The sequence below is a fragment of the Lepisosteus platostomus genome, chromosome 6, assembly GCF_059453375.1.
Source record: "Lepisosteus platostomus isolate fLepPlt1 chromosome 6, fLepPlt1.hap1, whole genome shotgun sequence".
NCBI lineage: Eukaryota > Metazoa > Chordata > Actinopteri > Semionotiformes > Lepisosteidae > Lepisosteus > Lepisosteus platostomus.
In genome coordinates, this window is record NC_142616.1 from 18,180,548 (window position 1) to 18,201,757 (window position 21,210).

Below are 21,210 nucleotides of genomic sequence, written 5' to 3' on the forward strand. Positions count from 1 at the left end.
CTGTGCATGTTTTAAGCACATTTTGTGAATGGCTGTAAAAAAAATGGATTGGGCCGGCCACAAGAGCAATGACTTAAATTTGAGTCTGAAAACCTAGGTTTGTGTGTATCTAATTGTTTATGGCATTGGGAATAAGGGAATGAGTAAATGAGCCAGACTGTTTCAGGTATAGTCCTATGCTCTAACCTACAGTTGCAAGAAGAAGTTTGCAAACCCTTTGGAATTACCTGGATTTCTGCATTAATTACCCATAAACACATCGTTTAAACATTCACAGTCCAGACTGGAAAAAGTATGTGAACCCTTGTATTTTGTAACTGGTTGAACCTCCTTTAGCATCAATAACCTCCACCAAACATTTCCTGTAGCTGCTGATGAGACTTGCACAACGGTTAGGAGGAATTTGAGACCGTTCCTCCTTACAAGACGGTTTCAGTTCATTGATATTTCTGGGATTCCTTGTGTGAACAGCTCTCTTCGGGTCATGCCACAGCATCTCAAATGGGTTGAGGTCTGGACTCTGGCTTGGCCATTCCAGAACACAAGTTTTCTTCTGTTTAAGCCATTCTGTTGTCGATTTACTCCTGTGTTTCGGGTCATTGTCTTGTTGCATTACCCAACTTCTATTAAGCTTCAGGTGACAGACCATGATCCTGACATTCTCCTGTACAATTTTGTGATACAATTTTGAATGCATTGTTCCCTCTATGATAGCAAGCTGTCCAGGCCCTGAGGCAGAAAAGCAGCCCCAAACCATGATGCTCCCTCCACCATGCTTCACTGTTGGAATGCGGTTTTGGTGTTGGTATGCAGTGCTTCAACTTTTGGGTCATCCGTCCACAGAACATTGTCCCAGAAGCGTTGTGGAACATCCAGGTGGTCTTTTGCAAACTTGAGACAGGCAGCAATGTTTTTTTGGGAGAGTGACGGTTTCCTCTGTGGTGTCCTTCCATCAACACCATTCTTGTTCAGTGTGTTTCTTATAGTGGACACATGAACAGAGACTTTGGCAAGTCCAAGAGATTCTTGCCTGTCCTTTCCTGTTGCCCTGGGGTTCTTTTTCACCTCCTTCAGCATTGCAGGCTGCTCTCTTGCCGTGACCTTTGCAGGATGCCCACTCCTAGGGACAGTAGCAACTGTACTGCGTTTCCTCCATTTGAAGAAGATTTGTCTCTGTGGATTGATGAACACTCAGGCCTTTAGAAATACTTTTGTAGCTTTTTCCAGCTTTATGCATCTCTACAATTCTTTTTGATCAGGGCGTGGTTCACATGAACAGCTCTTTCTTGAGAAGAGCAGACTGTCAGTAACCAACCTTTGTGTGCCTTTTTTATAGGGCAGGGCACCTCCAACCCACACCTTCAATCTCATCTCAGTGATTGGAACACCTGACTCCAATTAGCTTTTGGAGAAGTCATTGGCCTAGAGGTTCACATACTCTTTCCAACCTAGACTGTGAATACTTAAACGATGTGTTCAGTACTGACAAGAAGAAGTACCATTGTTTCTGTGTTATTAGTTTAAGCAGGTTGTGTTTCTCTATTATTGTGACTTAGTTGAAGATCAGACCACATTTTTCTGAGTAATAAATGCATAATTCCAAGGGGTTCACAAACTTTTTCTTGCAACTATATGCTCAACCTGGTCTCCATGTGGCTCAGGTCGTTTCAGATACAGCATTTCTGTTGTTCTGTGATCATGACAATAGGTTTTAAAAATCTTCCACTTGAAAAGACACTGCTGCTCAGGCTGCAGCAGCCTCAACCCAATGAAAAGCAAGTGTGTGGCTGATTGTGTCTGAGAGTCTCACTGTCTCTTGGTGACTCAGGAGACCACCAGAGAGGCGTTATTTGCCTGGTTTTAATCGCTGTGTAGTATTCCCCATAAAAAGAAATGGTTGCAGAATTAAATTTACTGGTTATGTGGCTTGAGATTTATTTTCGGTTGCCATTAAATGTGACCCTGCTGTTTTTGTCTATTATACTTTCCAGCCTGGGAGAAGTGCAAGTATCTGGTCATATTCCACATCTCTAAACCTTGGCCTAGTAGTATTGAGAAGCTTTCAGAAATAATTTTATTAATGGGCCTTTTCTGTCCACAGAAGTACGTCAGATTAGTTTAATGAACGCATGTAGCAAAGGAACTGTTTTGCAGTAACTTCAGAAAATGGTTGGAACAGTTTACAGTACCACCCAGTTGGTTGTTTAGAACACCAGAAGTCCTGAGGGTTAGAGGTTTCTGTGCAAATTGAAACCTCCTTTCTGGATAGAATGATGCCAGCAGAGCAGGAGGTTTGACTTCTTCTTTTTTGAGTTAATCTTTTATGACCTCGTTCTGTCAGAATGTAGACGTTAAAACGTAATGAGTGTTTGGATCCCCAGTGTTCAGAGCAGCAGTGTTTACGTGACAAACATTACTCTTGTGAAAAATGTCTGGTGTCCCAACCAGTCAGGACATTTATAGGTAGCTCCATCCCTTCTTTTCTGTCAGAGCAGCTCTGACAGTTGCCGCACTCTTCGAAACGTTAAGATTACAACCAGAAGCTGTGATTTATGACTCAACCCTTCAGTACCACAGGAAGAAAGAAAGGACCATCCTTTGTGAAACTGTGCTGTGTAACAGTATATTGCCTGCTGTATTTCTGCAGTGTATGTTAAATGTACATAAAGTGCATTATGTAAAGTGAAATGTGCAGTGAACGCAGTAAGAAGACTCCAGGATTCTTCGCAAGTTGTCAGTTTACATGTAATTCAGTCCGTCAACCACAAGAGGGCAGCTTGTTTTCTGCTGTGCGGTTGATTGTAAGTTCATTCAATGGCCACCCCACTGCTTTACTGATACTGCTATTATACTACTGGTCAGTGATTGACTAGCGATGTCCCAGATGTGGTCGAGCTCAGCGTGTCCTCGGAGCAGGAGTCTGTACCAGCTGAGTCGCTTGGGAATATGATGTACTTTGATAGTTACCCTAATTTGTTGAGGTGTTGTGTGTCAGTCAGACTACCGTTACAGGTTTTACTGCACAGGATTTAATGTATTATAATAATAATCATAAAAATTGCTGACATTATATAGTGCTTTTCTGGACACTCCACTCAAAGCACTTTATAGGTAATGTGGACTCCCCTCCACCACCACCAGTGTGCAGCCCCACCTGGATGATGCGTCAGCAGCCATAGAACACCAGAACACTCATCACACATCAGCTATTGGTGGGGAAGAGAGCAGAGTGATGAAGCTAGTTCACAGATGGGGATTATAAGGAGGCCACAATTGGTAAGGGCCAATGGGAAACTAAGCCAGGACGCCTGGGTTTCATCCCCTACTCTTTTCGAAAAACACCCTGGGATATTTATTGACCACAGAGAGTCAGGACCTCGGTTTTACATCTCATTCAAAGGACAACACCTTTTTACAGTATAGTGTCCCAATCACTATATTGGGACTTTAGGACCCACACAGACCACAGGGTGAGCACCCCCTGCTGGCCCCACTAAGACCTCTTCCATCCAGGTACTGACCAGGCTCACACCTGCTGAGCTTCAGTGGGCTTCTAGTTGTGAGTTTCAGGGTGATATGGCTGCTGGCTAAAATTATGAATTAATGTATTTAAGCTTTTGCATTTCCTTGATATTTGGGTCACCCAGGGGCAAATACATGATCCATTTTACTTAAACGAAGAATCATATATTTGTCATCGATAATGTGCTGCTCACACTGGCATATCCCTATGTTTACCCAGTCTTGGTGTGAGTCAGTCATCTGCCTTCAGAAAACTGAGCTGGTTAAAACAGACAGAAGAACATAAGAATGGTTACCAACAAGACCAGTCACACTTTGGACCCATTAGGTAGTTAGTAGCTTCTTGATCCAAGGCTTCATCCTGCTGTTTCTTGAAGGAAGCCAAACTTTTAGCTTCAACCACATGGCGTGTTCCACACGCAGAACTCTTTGAGTCAAGACCACTTGGCCTTTTAAGACCAATTTAAGATCATAGTGCCCCTCTCAACCTGCCATTCTCCAATCTGCAGTAGTATTTCATTTCCGTCTTTCTGGCAGTGCGCTTTATCTTTAAACTCGGTAATTGTAGAATGGCCAAAATTGCCACTATTGAAGGATATTTTATAGCTCACTGGTAGCTGATTTGTTGATTACTGCTATTATTCTTTAGATGCATTTTAGTGGAATAGGCCTTAGGATGCCATGAGTAAGATTTTGGACTGAACTGTGGGTTGGTGAAGTCATTCGCATTAGTTTCTGAATTCAGGGGCTAATTAAAGGGGCTTGTTCAGTTTGACAGCTTGTTCCAGACGAGTGCCACCCTCACTGCAGAGGTTCTCATTATTGCTGTGCCTCTGCTGCCCAGTGTGTTGTGCCCAACTCGTGTGCTGCTGGATGTGAAGTCCTGGAAGAACATCAGCGTTTGCTCTGGCTCCGATTGCTCAGCTATTAGCATTTAATTAGTTCCTGATCCTGTTTATAGTACACAAGAGTCTGGTGTTTTACTGCATACAGTACACCTTTTATCGTACTCCATAGAAATCTTACTTCTTCTCTCTACAGTATGTGACACAAGTGGACTTAAGATCTAGTTTGTTTTTCCGAAAAGCAAAACTCTATTACGAACCTGAAAGACAACCCTCATGTAACAACTGCTGTCCACCTCCTACCTTTCCAAGGTGTGGGTTCTGTTTAACAGTGGCCCTGGAAATATTTAAAGGGGGAAAGCTATGATTATGTCACAGGGCGTGTTCTATAATTGAATTTGCACAGATAATGAGCAATCTCCTGTATCCAAAACAGTTATTTGCAAATGTGCTATATGTCATAAATAAGCTAATTACGCTTGGCATGTTCATCAGTAATACCTCTTCTTGATTAATTAAATAGCTCTTCATCATTTCACATTATACTTAACATGTTAATCTAAACAACAGGACACCCATTCCTTTCTGTACATAGATGATTTTGTAACTTCTGTGCTATTTATGGTGCGTTGTTAATTCTTCTTTACTGTTTAATTATTTAGTCCCGACATAATGTATTGATGTGCACCAAGCTCACTAATTACAGTAATATTCCTTAATGAGAGATTTGTATCAGTTGACTGTGATAACATTTATTGTTGGTTTTCCTTATTGAAGTTATGCCTGCTTGGCTCACTTGCATAGTCATAAATAGACATAGACATAAATGTTCTGTTGGCTGCTAGCTAATATTTTTTTCTGATAGGAAATCCAACTGCATGAATCCATCAGTGTGTGATCTCTGTCATGTCTTATTACTTATATCAGCAGCAATATCAGCAGATTACTTGAAAATATCTCTGTTGAATTGCACACCCCTACATTTTTGTCTCACTTATGATTTACATAAATGCTTTTATTATATATAGTAATTGTATGCAAGTAGCATGCAACTTTTTGCAGTTAAAGTTAACCATGAAATTGTAGTTTAATTCTTTGTAAGACTGAATATCTTCTGTTAATTTAATCTTGTATCGAAGATGTCACTGGATGTTTAAGAGGTCTTCCTGCTAGCTGTGGTGCAAGTAGGTTCATTCTGGTTAGGAAATGTGTTGTGGCAGTCCCTGTTTTATCATGTATTTTATCAAGGAATAAAAATATTGCTTTCAGGTGCAAAACTTATTGTTCAGTTTTAATATGCATAGTCTATAAATAACTAGATTTAATTGGTGGATATGCTATATGTACTGTGTTATTCTACATCTGTTTTAGACCCTTCCATATTTATAATACTGTTGAAACAAAACGTTTATATGTATATGTGTATACTGTATGTGGAAATTGACATCCGCTGAATGGAGACGGGCGGAATGAGTAGCACCTAGTTGTGTATATATGTTTTAATTCAAGTGAATAGCATAAACATTTGATAAAGAGACTTAGTTTTATTTCTGAAACTGAGAATGCTCTTTAGTTAGATCACACGGGAAAGTTTACTACTTTTCAAGAACAACATGACTGATTGCTCTTTCCGCTGGATTTTGAAAAACCTTACAGGCGGACACAGTGTTAAGTCTTTAGGATCTGTCAGCTTTATGGCAGGAACTGTAGTAAATCCTGCAGTTTGATCTTGGAGGGGGATTTAATGATTTTTATATGACTGTTTACTTCCTTTGCCTTGTCAGCCTTATTTGCGTGTTGTCCTAGTTCTGGAACAGCTGGAGAGACTGTGGACATGCCCTTTAAAGCACTGGGATAGGCAGATTTTCTTGCTGCCAAAACACCTTGAACAGCAAACAGGTCGAGAGTGTTTCTGTTTACAGTATGAGAACAGGTGGATTACCCTGTATCTAAAGATGAAATAGCAGCTGCATTTAGACTTTTTTTTCTGTGCTCCTTTTGTACATGTGCCTTGGTGTCAGTTTCAGGGGGGTTAATATTCTGAGATCTGTGAAGAAAATAAAAATACTCTTTCATGTTTGGCAGTTGTCCACCACAAAGGATGCAGTGATGGGTCTTCCAGTGTAACTGTCTAATTATGCTTGGCAGATGGGGTACTCAGTTAACTAGGGCACAGTGTTCTACCTTTCCCAGACATGACAACAAAAGGCACAACCAGTATGACAGGCTCTTCGGCTGAGAGACAGAGAAATGAGGGTTGTCACAGCCGTTCCTCCACTCAGTGTGTTACCACAGAAACAAATGTATCGAGTAAACGCTGGAAGGATTAGTGCTCTCAGGGAGTGTATCATGGCAGAGTAGTGGGTCGGTTTACACATGGTTTTCAGCCTCCTATTGTGAAGGATTAAATACTTCAACCCTAATTAATGAGAATGCGGTTTATGCCACTTTCATGATTGATAAAATCTGTTGTGATAGATGTCTCTTATTACGAGCAGTTCATGTGTTCGCGTCTCGGTTTGTCAGGCGACGTCTTATTAATTCATCCTCGGTAGAAAAGTAAAACCCCTTTAATGCACTGTGGGTTTTTTTTTTTGTCAGAAGGAGCTGGATGCAGAGGTTGTCTTCACTGTTACAAAAGCAGGTTGGGTCTGATTGGCAAATTGATGTCTCACTTAACAGCTGGGGAGTGCGGCCTCTCGAGACTCCCCCGAGACCTGGACAAGCCGGTCAGTCCCCGACATCCTGGAATATCGGATGTCTCGCTCTGTTTAAGAGGAAAACGAGCTGAGGGAAAGAAAGCAGTTGAGGGGCTCGAGCAGGTGTGGATGCTTTTGCCTTCCCTGTTCCGGGATCTTAATCCATTGTAGTGGTGGAGGGGGTATTGTCCCCCCCCCCTCCCCAAAACATGGAGTTTGTGTGCCTGGTTTCCTGTGTAGTATCCCATACTGGGCTTCAACACCCAGGTGGAGCACACCGGCTGTATGCGGTCGTGACACAAAGACCAACGTGAGGTGGCCTCCTCAGCCAACACTTACACATTCGCTCGCTGCCTGTTTGAAACACTGTAATGCAAACCACTCGAAGGAGAAGACCTCTCACCCTGTTTTCAACAAAGAATCGATCAGCATAAGAATGTGGGATCGCATCATGGGACTGCTGGACTCTCAGGCCAGGATGCTGTGATGCCAAAAGACGTACCAGAGCAACAGCCTTCCAAGAGAAGTGCAGCTGCTAGGTGGGGCAGGAGAGACTGCGACTTACTTGGTCTTTAAACCCAAAAGTCCAGAGAGATTTCTCTTTTTGGGGTGTCTCAGCGTGGGTAGGTCCGCTCTTCCAAGAATGGAGCACAATGTCCCGTTTTCAAGAGGGAAACGCCTGCAACTATTTTCAGGGTACTTTATTGCATCTTTATTGAAGCAGTCTGATTTTTCATGACTTCCTCGGTGACTTAACAAAAGAAGCCAGTAAAACACCAGGAAAATAATCATGGGACTTTAGAGAAAATTCAGCATCTATGTGCACAGTACGTGTTCACTTGCTTGCATTATTCCAGGATGCCGTATATTCTGAAATGCCCAGGGTGTTGGCACACACAAATGTAACCCTTGCAGTTTTGTACACATCGCAAGCATTATGATTTTCAGTTGACTTCTAAATGTTGCCTCCAGTGGCTCTTTTTAGCTTTCAGTGTGTAAACCAGCTGAATGTATACTCTTGAGCTACTGTTTTCTTAAACCTTTTGTAACTAAGGAGTTTGCATTATCCAGGTCTAAAATAAGTTTCACCTTTTGAACAATTTTTTCCACAAATATCCCCCCATCTCACCACACGGTTTATTACCTCAAGGGGAGAAAGAACGCGCGTGTCCCTGGCTGGGTTTTGATTCAAGTCCTCCAAGTCTTAGGATGTGACTTGGTAGAGCTCCCCCATTCTGCAGGTCTGTTCTGCCCTGTGCCCAGCCTGCCCTTCGCCCAGGGTTGCAAGGGAATCCACAGACACGGACGTCTGAGTACTAACTCAATGACATTTCAGCCTACGAGAAGAATTTTCAAAATACTTGGCATAGTTCCCCGATAACTAAAAAAAAATAAATGAGTGCTAAGTTATCATTTACTTTTATGTATATAAAAAGTATATATATAAAAAAAATATATTCTTTTGGTTTCCTTCTCCAAAATTCAGACAAAAAACAATTTGAAGTGGCTATGGCTGAATTGGTGTTGTTTGCCCTCCTTTAACAAATACCGTTTGTGATACTGTATATAATAAGTTAGATATTCAGAACAGCAAAAATTCATACCTGCAGGCAAATAATTACAGTTTATCTAAGTTTTTAATCTTTCTGTAAAGAATGATCTGACATTCTTATGGAAAGTCTGCTTTGGAAATTTTCCACTTGGCATCTCACCAAGGCAAAACATATTATTATACAGTGGGTGTAGCTTCCTTGTGCCAATCACATCTGCTGGTGTAGCACTTCTGCATTCCTGTGGCTGGCAGCTGCTTGGTGTTTCAGTAAAACACACTAGAAGTAGCTGTACAGGGGATGCTTGTTCATTAACACATTCATTCTATATAAACTGTGCAGGTTGGTAATTGCCGAAGGCCAGCAATGCACTTAAGGTAAAGAAAGCTGTTTACCGCTTAAAATAATGTGGGTCAGCTGTAAATGCGTTCTCCTGTCTCGGTCACAGCCTGCCCTAATCCTTTTCTTTTATGTTAAATGTGGGGAAACGAGGACTAGGTTTCATGAAAGGAAAGCCTGGCCACATGATTGCACATCAAACAGCAGTTGTGTAAACTTGTCTGTGGGCTCCGTCTCAGTTGCTGAAAGACAGTGATGCTCTCCTGCAGGCTGTAAATATTAATCTGCTTGTTTCAAAGACATGCACAGTGCTGTAATCCAAGAGCACTTTACCAAAGGTTAAAGTGGACCGTGCTGAAGAGGGTATAATTTAAGTTTGTAAAACTAGACAAAACCGCAAACTTGATCCATTACTGTTGGTTGTGAATCCCGAAGGTGTGTTTTTAGCATCATTTAAGTCTTTCCAGCTCCCGTGGGGGGGAGCTTGGCTTGGGTTGAGGCCGACTTAAATGAGAATCGCATAAAAGCATTTGATAATGTCCATTCTGTATGGGAAGGAAGTTCCTGTAGAGTCACATGGTATGTTAGGGAGATGGCATTTTACCTTTGCAGCCGATTCTCTGGGTTCATTCTTCTAATAGATGTGGAACATGTTAAATATGTTATTTAAGTTTACACAGCTCTTGCCGCTGGTTTTAGATCTTTGAAGGAAACATTTTAAATCAGCTCTTTTACAGTGAGAAAAGAAGTGCTCGCTGGGGGTTTTCAAAGGTTCTGAAGGTGTGCTTGAATTTGCACAAAACACTCTGAGAGGATTAAGGTGTCTTGAATCTTCCCCCTCTGTCAGCTGAAGGCAGCTCGAGCTGCACAAACACACTGCAGGGTTACGGGCACTGTAACTGGGCATGTTCGCTGTCAGGGCTTCAGAAGGAGGGTCTCCAGGGCTGTGTGCCGGGCGCAAGGCTGATAGTGCCCTCCTCCTGCACAGGGAAGGATCCTTCAGGCACATGTTTGCCGAATGGAGCTTTGCCCGGGGTGCCAAAGCTAATAAGAAGCTAAAGACCAGGAAGTGGAACACAAATCGGTTAGCACCAGCCTCAAAGGAAAAAGCTCTCATTCATCCAAAGTGTCTTTTTCATCAAAATCACGGAGAGAGATGTCAGTGCCTCCCTTGTACTCCAGGATGCATTTTTTTACAGCAGTGAGCACATATCTTGTGGAATGTAGTACTCCGAAGAGTGTTTGGGCAACGTGGGACTGAAGTGGGATCTTTTCCTTATGGCAGCTGTGTCTAGAATTCTTTCAGGTGACACAACATGATAAATCAAGACGAGCCCATGAGACGAGAGGGCTGAATTGTTTTCATATGGTTATTCTTTAGTGAAATGTGTGCTATACATAAAAACGCTGAACGTTTTTTGGGTGAAACCCGATGCAGGACTTGGCTGAGGGAGAGCTCCATTTGGCCCATAGCAGAGAGGGACTTTGGGAGCTATTACTAAATAGAATTCACATTTTGCTTTTCAGATGGATTTAACTGTAGTGTACACTCCCAAGTCTGACCCTATTAACATTCTGCTGTGTCTAGAAACTCAAGGCACAGTTAAGCATTTACAGGATATAAGGTTTTTGGAACAGAAGGTGTTGTGCTTGGCAGTCGTGAGAATTCTGAAAGACATTTTTATGGATGTAGAAAATCCATCTGTGACAGTCCTCAGGATTTTCTTTATCCTACAGTGCACTGAAACATTTTCTGATGAATATTTTTATTGGGCAGGTTAATCTGAGTTCTAATTTTTTGATCCAGTCTGTTCGTTAATATTTTTCTTGTCTTGACCGTAATTTTGTCTGGTTTTAAAAATCTACCCCTCTCAAGCTTTTAAAGTGCACGTGTTTACTTCTGAGTGAAGGAGCCTGTGCCAGTCTGGTTCAGGTGGTCAGATCGAGATAATTACTGCTTCCCAGAAAGCACAAAAATATTTTGTTTGACAATTTAAGAGTTTAGCTGTGGCAACGGCTGCTTTGCTGTAAAGCCCATCATTGCTTTGTGTGAAAAGAGTCTTTCGTTTGGATTAATTCCAGGAAGTAAGGAATAAGGAAGTAAACAAGATGCCATGTTTGAGCTGTTCAGTTGTGAGGAAGGTTTTGATTCATTTTGTTTCTGATGGTTCAGGCCTGCAACAACTTCACACATTGTAAAAGTAGTCCTGTGCACATTGTCTTAGAGATGCAGTTAGTGGGACTGAATGCAAGAACGCAAGAACAGTAGTCCTCATCGGACTGAGGGGAGCCAGACTCTGAAGCGGTGTTTGGTTTGTGGGATTGTAGCTTCTCCTGGATCTTCTGAAACAAGACAAGGCTCTGGACCTGCCAGGAATTCACATCTGCGGGGGGTGTTTGATAGACGTTATGTGCAGTTTGCATCTTTGCGTCTCATTCTGAGCTGCTCCTTTTTACTTGAAAACATGTAAGAGTTAAACATTCAGGGATGAAGTATTGTTCCAGCTGCTCTGAGATCTGGATTTTATGGTTCCATTAGTGTTTCGAGGTCAAGACAGTGCAAATTGAACATGACTGGCGGGAACGCAGCCCCCTTGGTCTTTTTTCTTTGTGAGTGTTAAATTCCGAAATGTACGGAATAATTCTTCAGAAAAGAGCAGTGCAACACTCTTGCTGTCCCAAACAGTAACACTTGGAAGTCCTGGGATTGCGGATTGTATACAGCAGTTTAGGAGAAAACAGCTTAAAATGCACTTCATGACTAGTGTACGTTATTACATATTATCACAACATAAAATCGCATTACTGCTATTTAGTCTTGTGCACTCTGGAGGATTACATGAATAACTGTCGGTGGCTTGCTTCTGAGCACCCATTGTGAGCTTTCCCTACTGTTCTTGCAGGAGCTGTTGAGAGGACTCTTGCTTTTACAGTGGCTTTGTCACCATGCTGTCACACAGAGTTCAGTGGGTCTAGCAGCAGCCAGCCTGTTCCATGCTCCCCACCCCTTTGTGTAAAGAAGCAGCACCAGTCTGATTGGAGGCTCTCACCCAGCCCTTTCTTAAAAGAAGCCAGGGTATTATCTTCAGTGCCGTGGCTGGGTAGCCTGTTCAACTGCACAATGCTCCACTCGTACACCCGGCACTTTCTTTTTCAAGTGCCGGTACGAAATCAGTAACTGCTGCAAATTTTTGCCAAGTGTCAGTGGCCCACTGAGGGCCAGTGAGCCACAGGACTACGATCATTCAGGTTCTCTCCAGCTTTAGGACCCAGATTATCCTGCTGTAGGCTTTTCACAGCTGTTCAGTCTCATTGGGAAGGTTTTCACATACTGAAACATTGTGTCTGTTTGTGATTATCCTCTTAAATGATGATGCATCGGGTGTTCTTTATGGTTTTGTAATAACACCCTTATTTTTCACGGGCATGTAGGCATTATTTATCCTGGCTGTTTCTATGGAGATTAATGAAATATAACTGACTACAGTGCTCTGCTCTTGGCACTCGCTGAAGGAATCTGGAAGGTTATCAGAATGATAAATCAAAACAGTTCCCTGGTATCTTGGTCTCACTGCAGTTAGTTCGGATGGCTGCAGTTTTAAGGCCCACTTCCACGGTAGTTTCAGACTCATGAAAAGAAAACAAACTTTGTAAATGAGTGTCTTGTTCCGATGAGCTTGACCGTCACAAGTCATTCCAGATCGTCTGCTTCCAGCCCCTTGTTCTTCTCCTTTGTCTTGTTTCCACCTGTTCTCCCTGCAGATCTTTCAGCTGTGCGGGGCTGACCGCTAGGATCTCCTGTACCTCTCTGCTGCTATTCCAAGGCTGCAAAGTTTCAAAATCAAAACCTGGGTCATTCCTTTTAAAATACAGTGATCTTTATGCCATTCAGAATATGCTGTTAGGTTTTGTTTTTGTGAAAGCCACTTCAGCTTGTTTTATTTTATTATTTGTTTTAGACAAGAGGATTATAGCTTTGTTGTAGAACAATCGTTATATCAGCCTGATTAATTAGAATATACAGTAGCATTTTGGAACATTGTGCAGTATTTCTTACCGAGAAGAATTGGTAGAAGACAAAAGGCTAGAAGAAAATTGTGTTAAAATGAATGTTGTTTGCTTCTCGGGCATTTGAAAGCCTCAGGGTGCTGAGCCCTGCCCTGTCTTGTCTATACTTCCACCAGCTGCGGTTTTTCTGCTGCGGCAGTGTGGAATTGCAAGGGAAAAGGCCGGTCCCTGTCTGTCCCAGTGCTGCAGACACCCAGCCCTTTTGTGGCTGATCTCTCCTAAGGCTGACCTGCCCTCCAGCAACTTCTCCCAGCCTTCTCGCCTGCCCGCCGAACTATTGAATGGCTCTTCTATGGGGGTCATTGAGAAGTGAAGAGCTTTATTTTGCTTACCTGCGGAGCAGCCTAGGCATCTATGAACAAGATACTTTGACAGGGGTGGACTGTGTAAGCGGAAAAGCGGCACTGCAGGCTTGCATTTTGGTAACTTGATCAAATATCAGTGCCGGCAGGAAGGAGTGTGTGTGAGTGTACTGCATATAATGCTGAAATGAACATGTTCCAGGTAATAACAGATATTTGCATCTTGTCTAACTTTGGGCTGTCAGATCCAAATAAGCTCATAACAGCAATGGATCTTCTGTTGCTCGGTCTTCGTATTCGCCGTGAACAAAGAAAGTCAGCGTTTTGGTCTGGCATCCAGCAAGCGAGTGAAAGCCGTTTTGAATGTGATGGTTCGGGTTGGTTTTTATTTGTAAAAGCACGCGTGAAAAAATAACAAATAGTATCCGTTTTATGCGTAGACGTCACATGTGGACTCTTAGTGGCTGGGATGGGTAATAGTCTAGGACCTGGGCGAATGAAGATGAGCTCTGGGAGATGAAGAACAGGGCCACTGTAAAGATAGAAAGACTGGCCAGTCGGGCTGGACCTGAAAGAGCAGCTCGGCTGGGTCATGCCACCTGCCCCGCCAGCAGAGGGCGCCCTCTGAAAACAGAGAGAGGTGTTCCCAGCTTGTCTGCTGTTTGCAGAAGATCAAAGCTCAGTGCCGGGTCTGCCCGAAGCCCGACGCAGACCCACCTGCAGCGCAGCGCCTCTGCGAGCGACACACCGTCTCCGCCAGCTGGGCGCCAGCGCCTGACACTGGATTAGGAGCATTACTTTCGAAAGCCTTCAGCCATTTCCCTGTACTTTACAGGGCAGCTTGGAAAATATAATACTCCTTTTTATGATAAGTTAATACTAGTGATAAATCAGTTTCGATTTTATAAAGCCTTGGAATGTTAAACTGACAGAAGGTCTGTTTATTCCCATGTGATCTTGCCAGGGAAATATTTGAACGGCTCAGGCTTTCAATGTGGTTTTGCAGATTTTAATTTCCCCATGGGTTCTTCTGAGTAAGAATGACCCCCTTGTGACTGTGCCATGGGGATCAGATTCTAGTTTAGAAAGTATCATCGTGTTTATCCTGTAAATAAGTCTTCTCCCAGGGGAGAAAGGAAACAGCAGCATGACTAGCATGTTTTAGCGCTGAGGGAATCTGGGTGTTTCCTTTTAAGATAAACCTGGCGCCTTGAGATTGCAATACCCTTCTGGTTTCTTCACAAACCGCGATGCTGCAGGAGATTCCGGTGTGCTTAGAGAGTGGAGCTTCAGAGCACTGGAGATAAAGACTCTACTGGTGTCATGTACCTCACTCTGGAACCAGTCCCGCTTCACTTCACCTGGCCAGGTTTCCAGATTTTTATCACACCCGTCTTTCCTGAGAGGCCAAGAGCAGCTGTTTGGCGTTTTCTTTCCTGGGTGGAATGTGAATTCACTGCTGTGTCCCCACACGGTGTAGATTCCTAAGAGACACAAGGCCAGTGCAAGTTGCCAGTGGCATGATAAAGACAATTTAGAGACACCAAGAGCCTTTCTCACCTTTTGGAATCTGAAAGCCCAGTAATTGCTTATACGAGTGGGATTTTTCCTTGTACCACGTCCGATGAAGGACAATAGGAATCCCGCATTAGAGTTGTACTCAGATATTTTTTAGAACATTCCTCAATCTAAAACGATCCCTCAAGAGTTCAAAAGTATCTTTTCAGCCATACTCTACTCAAAACCCTACTCACTGCAAGCTTTTTAAATCTGAGCTATTGGAGTCCTGTCTGGTTTCATATTTTACTGCCTGTATTGTATTTCCAGACATCAAGTATGCTTGAAAGGTAGCAGCAGCCGATCACCTCTGTATTGGACAGGCCGTGCTTCTGACAGCCCTCAGCTCATGCAGTCATTGTTCGTTAAGGGGTTTGCTCTTCCTGCTCAGGGCCCTGTCATGTTGGTGGGCTTTCACTTTGAAATAGTGCAGCCTGGAGAAATGAGGGCGACCAGCAGTGACAGGTGGTGACCGAAATGGGCAAAACAAGAAGAACATTGGGATAGCACCTTTAACTGTGCTCTCTCAGAGCAAAACCCAGTGCCACATGAGCGAGCCCTTCTGGACAATAGGAGCGAGCTCTTCTGGACAATAGGAGCGAGCTCTTCTGGACAATAGGAGCGAGCCCCTCTGGACAGCGGGAGCGAGCCCCTCTGGACAGCGGGAGCGAGCCCCTCTGGACAGCGGGAGCGAGCCCCTCTGGACAGCGGGAGCGAGCCCCTCTGGACAGCGGGAGCTAGCCCTTCTGGACAATAGGAGCAAGCCCTTCTGGACAATAGGAGCGAGCCCCTCTGGACAGCGGGAGCGAGCCCCTCTGGACAGCGGGAGCGAGCCCCTCTGGACAGCGGGAGCTAGCCTAATTCATGCCATGCCCTGGAACCTTAACTGTGCATGACATCGGAGTGATAGAAGGCATCGACCAGAGGCTTCAGCCGGAGAAAAAAAGAGCTTGTTACCTGATTGAGTGAAAAATACTCAGCCCTCTCTCTTTGATCACTGGCACTTTGCAGGAAAGAGTGGTTTAATAGAGCCTGCCACGGCTCATCATCGTCAATACGCTCTGACAAGCCCTTTGCCTTCTGGTTTTTGATGTCACTACTGACAGGTATTGATGGGCAGACGTTTAGCTTTTTTTTCTCCCTGAATTGGTAGTGTTAGTACAATGTGGAGCTAAAAGAGCAGAATAGATTTTTCATACCCTCTTTGGGTTCAGCCTTCAGAGAGTTATTTCAGCCTCCTAAAAATAGTCTGTATTGAATTTTGCCAGGTTGATAAGCCTGTAATTAATGTTGCCATCATCTGCTGCAGAGACTTCTAATCCCCTAAGGACTCTGCTGGTTATAAGAGCTTTTCAGGTTAAGGGCTTTTTATAGCCCTTATTTATGAATGGACTCGCTAAGCTAAACAGTATTAAATTGTTATGACATGTCAAAGGTGAATCAATCTGACTAACCTGTTGCGTAGGGTACCAATGCAATTACTCTAATGCTTAAGATACAAACAACTCAATTTATCAGGCAAAAGAAGTGCTGCATGAGACAAGGGATTGTCATCCTTCAGGAGCAGCGTGATTCGCTGTCCACAGCAGGACATTTATTCTTGCTTTGTATGGGAGGAGGTACTGCCCAGCTGTTATATTTTTTCATTTCTCAAAAGTTCAGGGTTGGGCTCCGGCTCCTCGAGGGATAAAGCGGTTATTGGAAAAGGAGGGAAGGAATGGATATTCCAGATTTGAAAAGGTCTGCTTGCGAGTTTCCATTTTTTTTGCTTTGCTATATGGTATGGATGAGCTGAAAACAAAACAGCGGCAGTGACGGTATTTAGTATGTCAGAACAACAGCCGAAAAGCTCAAAAGAGACTGAAAACGGTCACTTACTGCCCCCAGTTATTGCCCGGACACACACTGGCTCCACAGGGTGTCCAGGACCACCGGGCAGTCTGTTTGTAATAAGGTGAAGTCAAAGGCATCATTCACTGCTTAAAATAATGGTTATTCATTTGAAATAATCCGTAGCACCTTTTACTGTTCTCCTCAGTGAGATGGGGGAAAACAGACCATTCCGCGTGCGTTTCTTGTACCCTGCTCCGTGGAGTTCCCGCACTTGCGTGCCCCCTTTTCTGATTTTTATTTTTTATTTTTCTGAATTCCGGAATAGCTTTTGCTTTGGCTGTGCTGTTTTATCTGCTGCCTGGGGCGAAATCTCTCGCAGTGTCCTGCCTGCTGCTTAATTTCAGTCCTCCGTTCCACTGTAATGAAGCATCTTGATGTGCATTTGTCAATTTGTGTGTGTCTGGCACTGCTGGATAATTGGGATGTGACTAAGCATGAATTTCCATTGCTGGGTTGCTTGACCTTTCCATAACCCATAGATAGTGCCTGGTAGTAATGGAGGTATTATCTTTTATTCAAATCACAATTGGAAAGCGCTTGTCAGCGGGGTTCCAGGATGGAAATTAATTGACAGAACTCCTTACTCGTACAGTAGCTTGAGAAAGAGAGCTTACTTATCATAATTGCATGATTTTATAATGACTTCAATGGGTTATCTCTGCACTGGGCAGGAGAGGTACACCTGCGTTTTAAAATCATTTAAACGCCAGTGCGAACATCCGATGTCTCCACCACCAGTTTCATTTCTTTTCTCTCTCATCTTTGAAAATCAGACCATACCGATGTTTCTTCTATGGCTCTTGTTCATGCTTATTTCATTCTTGAAATGAGCTGGGAAATCCAGAAGTCCTCAACCCTAAATTAGTCCTTACCTGTGAGCCTTTGCGGTCTTGGTTTTTTTTTTTTCGGATCTTGGCTCTGCTTGAGGCCTCGGTGTGAGCTCGGTGGGAACTGGTCACTAAGCAGATGCGTCTTAGTTGCAGTGGTCTTGCTTTCTGTAGGGCTCCAAGAGAGACTGTAGGCCCAGTGTCTTTACTCCCTCAGCTCAGGGGCCTTCTCTCTAATGCAGCTGCAGAATGAAACCAAGGCCATCGTGTCAGATGGATGTAATGAAAATAGCAACGGTTTGCATTGTCTCATATTTCTTCAGTGTGGAATAAACAGGGAGAATTTATGTGTACTGTGCAAACCTTTTTATAGAGATGTAGCAGCTCTGGTTTGTGCGAGATGATTAATTCCACGTATATGCAGGTCACTCTAGGAAGAGGCAACGTCTTTGTCACAAGGGGGCCCTGTCAGGAACATGCGCAAGGTTGCAGTAATACAAGCAAACATAGCATCATGTGCAACAATAAATCTTAGAAGGTTAAACCCATGTGCACTCAGCTCTGAAAAGGCCTTTTCATCATCCTGTTTAAAGCAGGATCAGCTACACTGTTCCTTGTGTAAGCTGGAACAGGACAACGTTTTGTTCTTGTCTTGAAAATGTTTGATGTGGAGGTGCTTGAATCTTCCCCAGCCCCTTGCTGAGATAGGTAGCCGGGTCTTTCTCCAAGAAGGAGCAAGGGAGTGAAATAGATTGTAGGAGTGTTGTTGTAATGCTTGGCTCTGGAGGCGTAGCCCTGGTGTGCAGGTCTGCATCCAGTGCCTGTTGGACACTCTCGGGGTGCAGATGTTGCGCACCGAGCTGATTGTCTTTCCTGTTGTTCTCTCCCCAGTGGATGATCCAGCAGCCTCACAAGGTGGCGACGTTCTTCGGCTGCATCGGCACGGATAAGTTCGGCGAGATCCTGAAGAGGAAAGCCGAGGAAGCCCACGTCGACGCTCACTACTACGAGCAGAGCGAGGAGCCGACAGGAACTTGTGCAGCCTGCATCACTGGCGACAACAGGTCAGCCGGCTGTCCGGGGGAGCGCCCTTCTTGTTTCCTCAGGATGTGCCGGGATTTCTGTTCTCAGGCATTTCCTGGGCTGCTAATAAACTTCTTTTTGCCGAGAGATTTAAAAGCAATGCTGTTGCACTCTGATGTCAGATAAAAATGGTTCAAGACCGGAAGCACGCCCCAAACTTAACACATTTAGAGTTGGTTTTGTCCGAATCTGGTTCGGTTTGCCAGTGTATCACCAAGAGACAGTGCAATAGCATGTTGACAGCTGGTCATTCAAATTCTGTTGCAGTGAATTCATCCTGAGCCGCAGGAAACAGTGTTTGTAATTGGAGACGTTTGCAGCAGTCTGAACGTATTTTTCAATCCGTAAATCATTGTTAAATGTTATTTGTGAAGTGACAACATGGCTGAAACAAGTCATCATACAGATCTTAAGAATCAGGCCAAGAGAGGTAGACCCTATGGTCAGAATGTCACCAGTTTGAGTCAGAAAGGGCAGGAGGAATTGCACAGCTGGTGTGAGCCAGGGTAGCCTGAGGATGCTGAATAACACACACAGGTTTGTGGGAGTGGGGACAGGCTGTCCAAACACGTTGTTGAAGCCGATAGCCCATCTTCTTTCAAGAAGCAGCTGGGAAAGATCCTAGATCAATTAGCGGTTAGCAGCCAAACGGGCTACTTGAACCAAAAGCCTCTTCCTGATTGTCACCTTTCTTCTTCTTCTTCTGCTCTTCTTGAGTGATTTTGCAAAGTGAATGTTGCTTTCAGAGGGAAGCATGTGCAGTTCTCAGAATTCGGTGCTGCTATGAGGATTGTTGGAGTAAGACCAGGTGATCCCCAGATATTTTATATAGGTATAAAAAGGAAAAGCTTTCTGAATATGTCTCTAGAGGTGAAAAATTATTTCGGACTGGGCCTCGTCGTATCATGCCCATCACTGGTTTTAATATCACTGCCTTTCTCATTAATATTTCATTGATAGCTTTTAGCCAGATTGCCGATACAGGTACCGTAATATGCAAAAGATTTGAAGCTGGTCTGCGGAACGGAAAATTCACTGTGAAAGTTTCAAATAAAAAATCTGAAAGGGGGAAAACCTTCCAAAGTCTTGTAAACAATCTCTCAAGAATTTAGAAAATGAGGGGAAAAAATTCAGTTGACAGTTAGCAAGAATTAAAGAAAGGAAGAAAATCTGTTTTAAAGCTGTTTTTCATGTTTTAGACATCTTTTGACAGCTTTGCTACTACCTTGTAACTACAGCTTCCAGTAGCATTTCTATGACAGCACTTTAGAGGTGTTTACAGACGTTCTCTCTCACAGGACACCCCTTTACTCATCTTCCAGTAGTTCAAAACATTAAATATGTCTTTAAAACCAAAAAATTGGAAAGGAAAGATGAAAGGCACCTCTTATCTTTGAAAATTAGTTTGAACTCCAGCTCCCTTAGCAGTTTCTTCTAAATCATAAATTATGCAGTTGTAAAATTCTTTCAGTTCCAAGAAATGAATTTCAGTGTAGCATGTTTGCTGTACTGGCTAATGTACTTCTTCTCTCTACCCTCGTCATAAATTTAATACCGTTTTTATCTGTTTATCACCAGATTGTGATATTAATAGAGTATTAATAGAGTGGTTATAAATCTATCTTCCACTTAAGTCTTTTTCACACACTTTATGAGGCACAGCCCACACTATATGAATGCCATTATCTGAAAACAGGAAATGTTCATGATGATCAAAGACCACATTGAGATGAATGCATTTTTATGCTTTAATACTGTTTCAAATATCTATCTGGAATGCAGAAGCTAAAATAAAACAGCTCCTTCTTTCATGATGGACGTCTTTTTTAATAAATTACAGATTGATAGATTCAGAATCTTGAGTTTATGTATTGGTTTTATAGACATTGCATGAAACAGAAAAAATATTGATTTCTTTGCTCCTCTTAGTGCTTGCAGCACCTTACAGTTCACGTAATGCAGGCATGAGTCAGGATTTGAACAATGCTCTTTGCGTATGTGTAGATGTAGAAATTGTTGTTCTTTTTAATGCAGAGCTTCCAAACTCGTCTCCTGATTTATGGTTTTCAGTTGTCGGGCATATTTCTCTGCCTGTTCCTGGTGCAGATGAAGGCAGAGAGGTCACAAAGCATTTTATAATACACCTTGTTCATTCTGTTCCTCATTGACAGCCCATTTGAGGATCAATAGCCCTTCTGAAGGGTCTGCAGCACAAAGCCTTAATCTGCTTCCACTGAAGATGTCAGTCAGTGGCGTCTCAGCAAGGCTGTAAAGACTGGCCTGAATATATTAAGAGATGAACAGTAGCTGAGGCACAGGAATACGCCTGAAAGGTCAGACACAGCTCTAGGGGACTCCCCGTGCTTTTAATAGCTGTTCATCAGGCAGAGCAGGGGTCAGAAGTTTTGGCAGGAAGTGTAAAGAACCCAAAATGTGAGGGCCCCCACGATAAGATGTGCTTTTGTACAGATAAGAAAGCAAAACGACTGAGGTCAACCCCCTCCTTCTCCTGCCCCCCGAAGAGC

The 21,210-nt window shown here is 43.3% G+C and overlaps 1 protein-coding gene across 3 annotated transcripts in view; it reads left to right on the forward strand.

The window, feature by feature from the left end:
• The window catches only part of adka (adenosine kinase a), a 131,332-nt gene that overhangs the window by 41,132 nt on the left and 68,990 nt on the right, over positions 1-21,210 (forward strand). For all 3 annotated transcript variants that reach the window (XM_088634535.1, XM_088634537.1, XM_088634536.1), the window contains exon 5: positions 18,494-18,666. In XM_088634535.1, the coding sequence (XP_088490661.1) occupies positions 18,494-18,666 (173 nt within the window). The remainder of the gene's footprint in view (positions 1-18,493; positions 18,667-21,210) is intronic.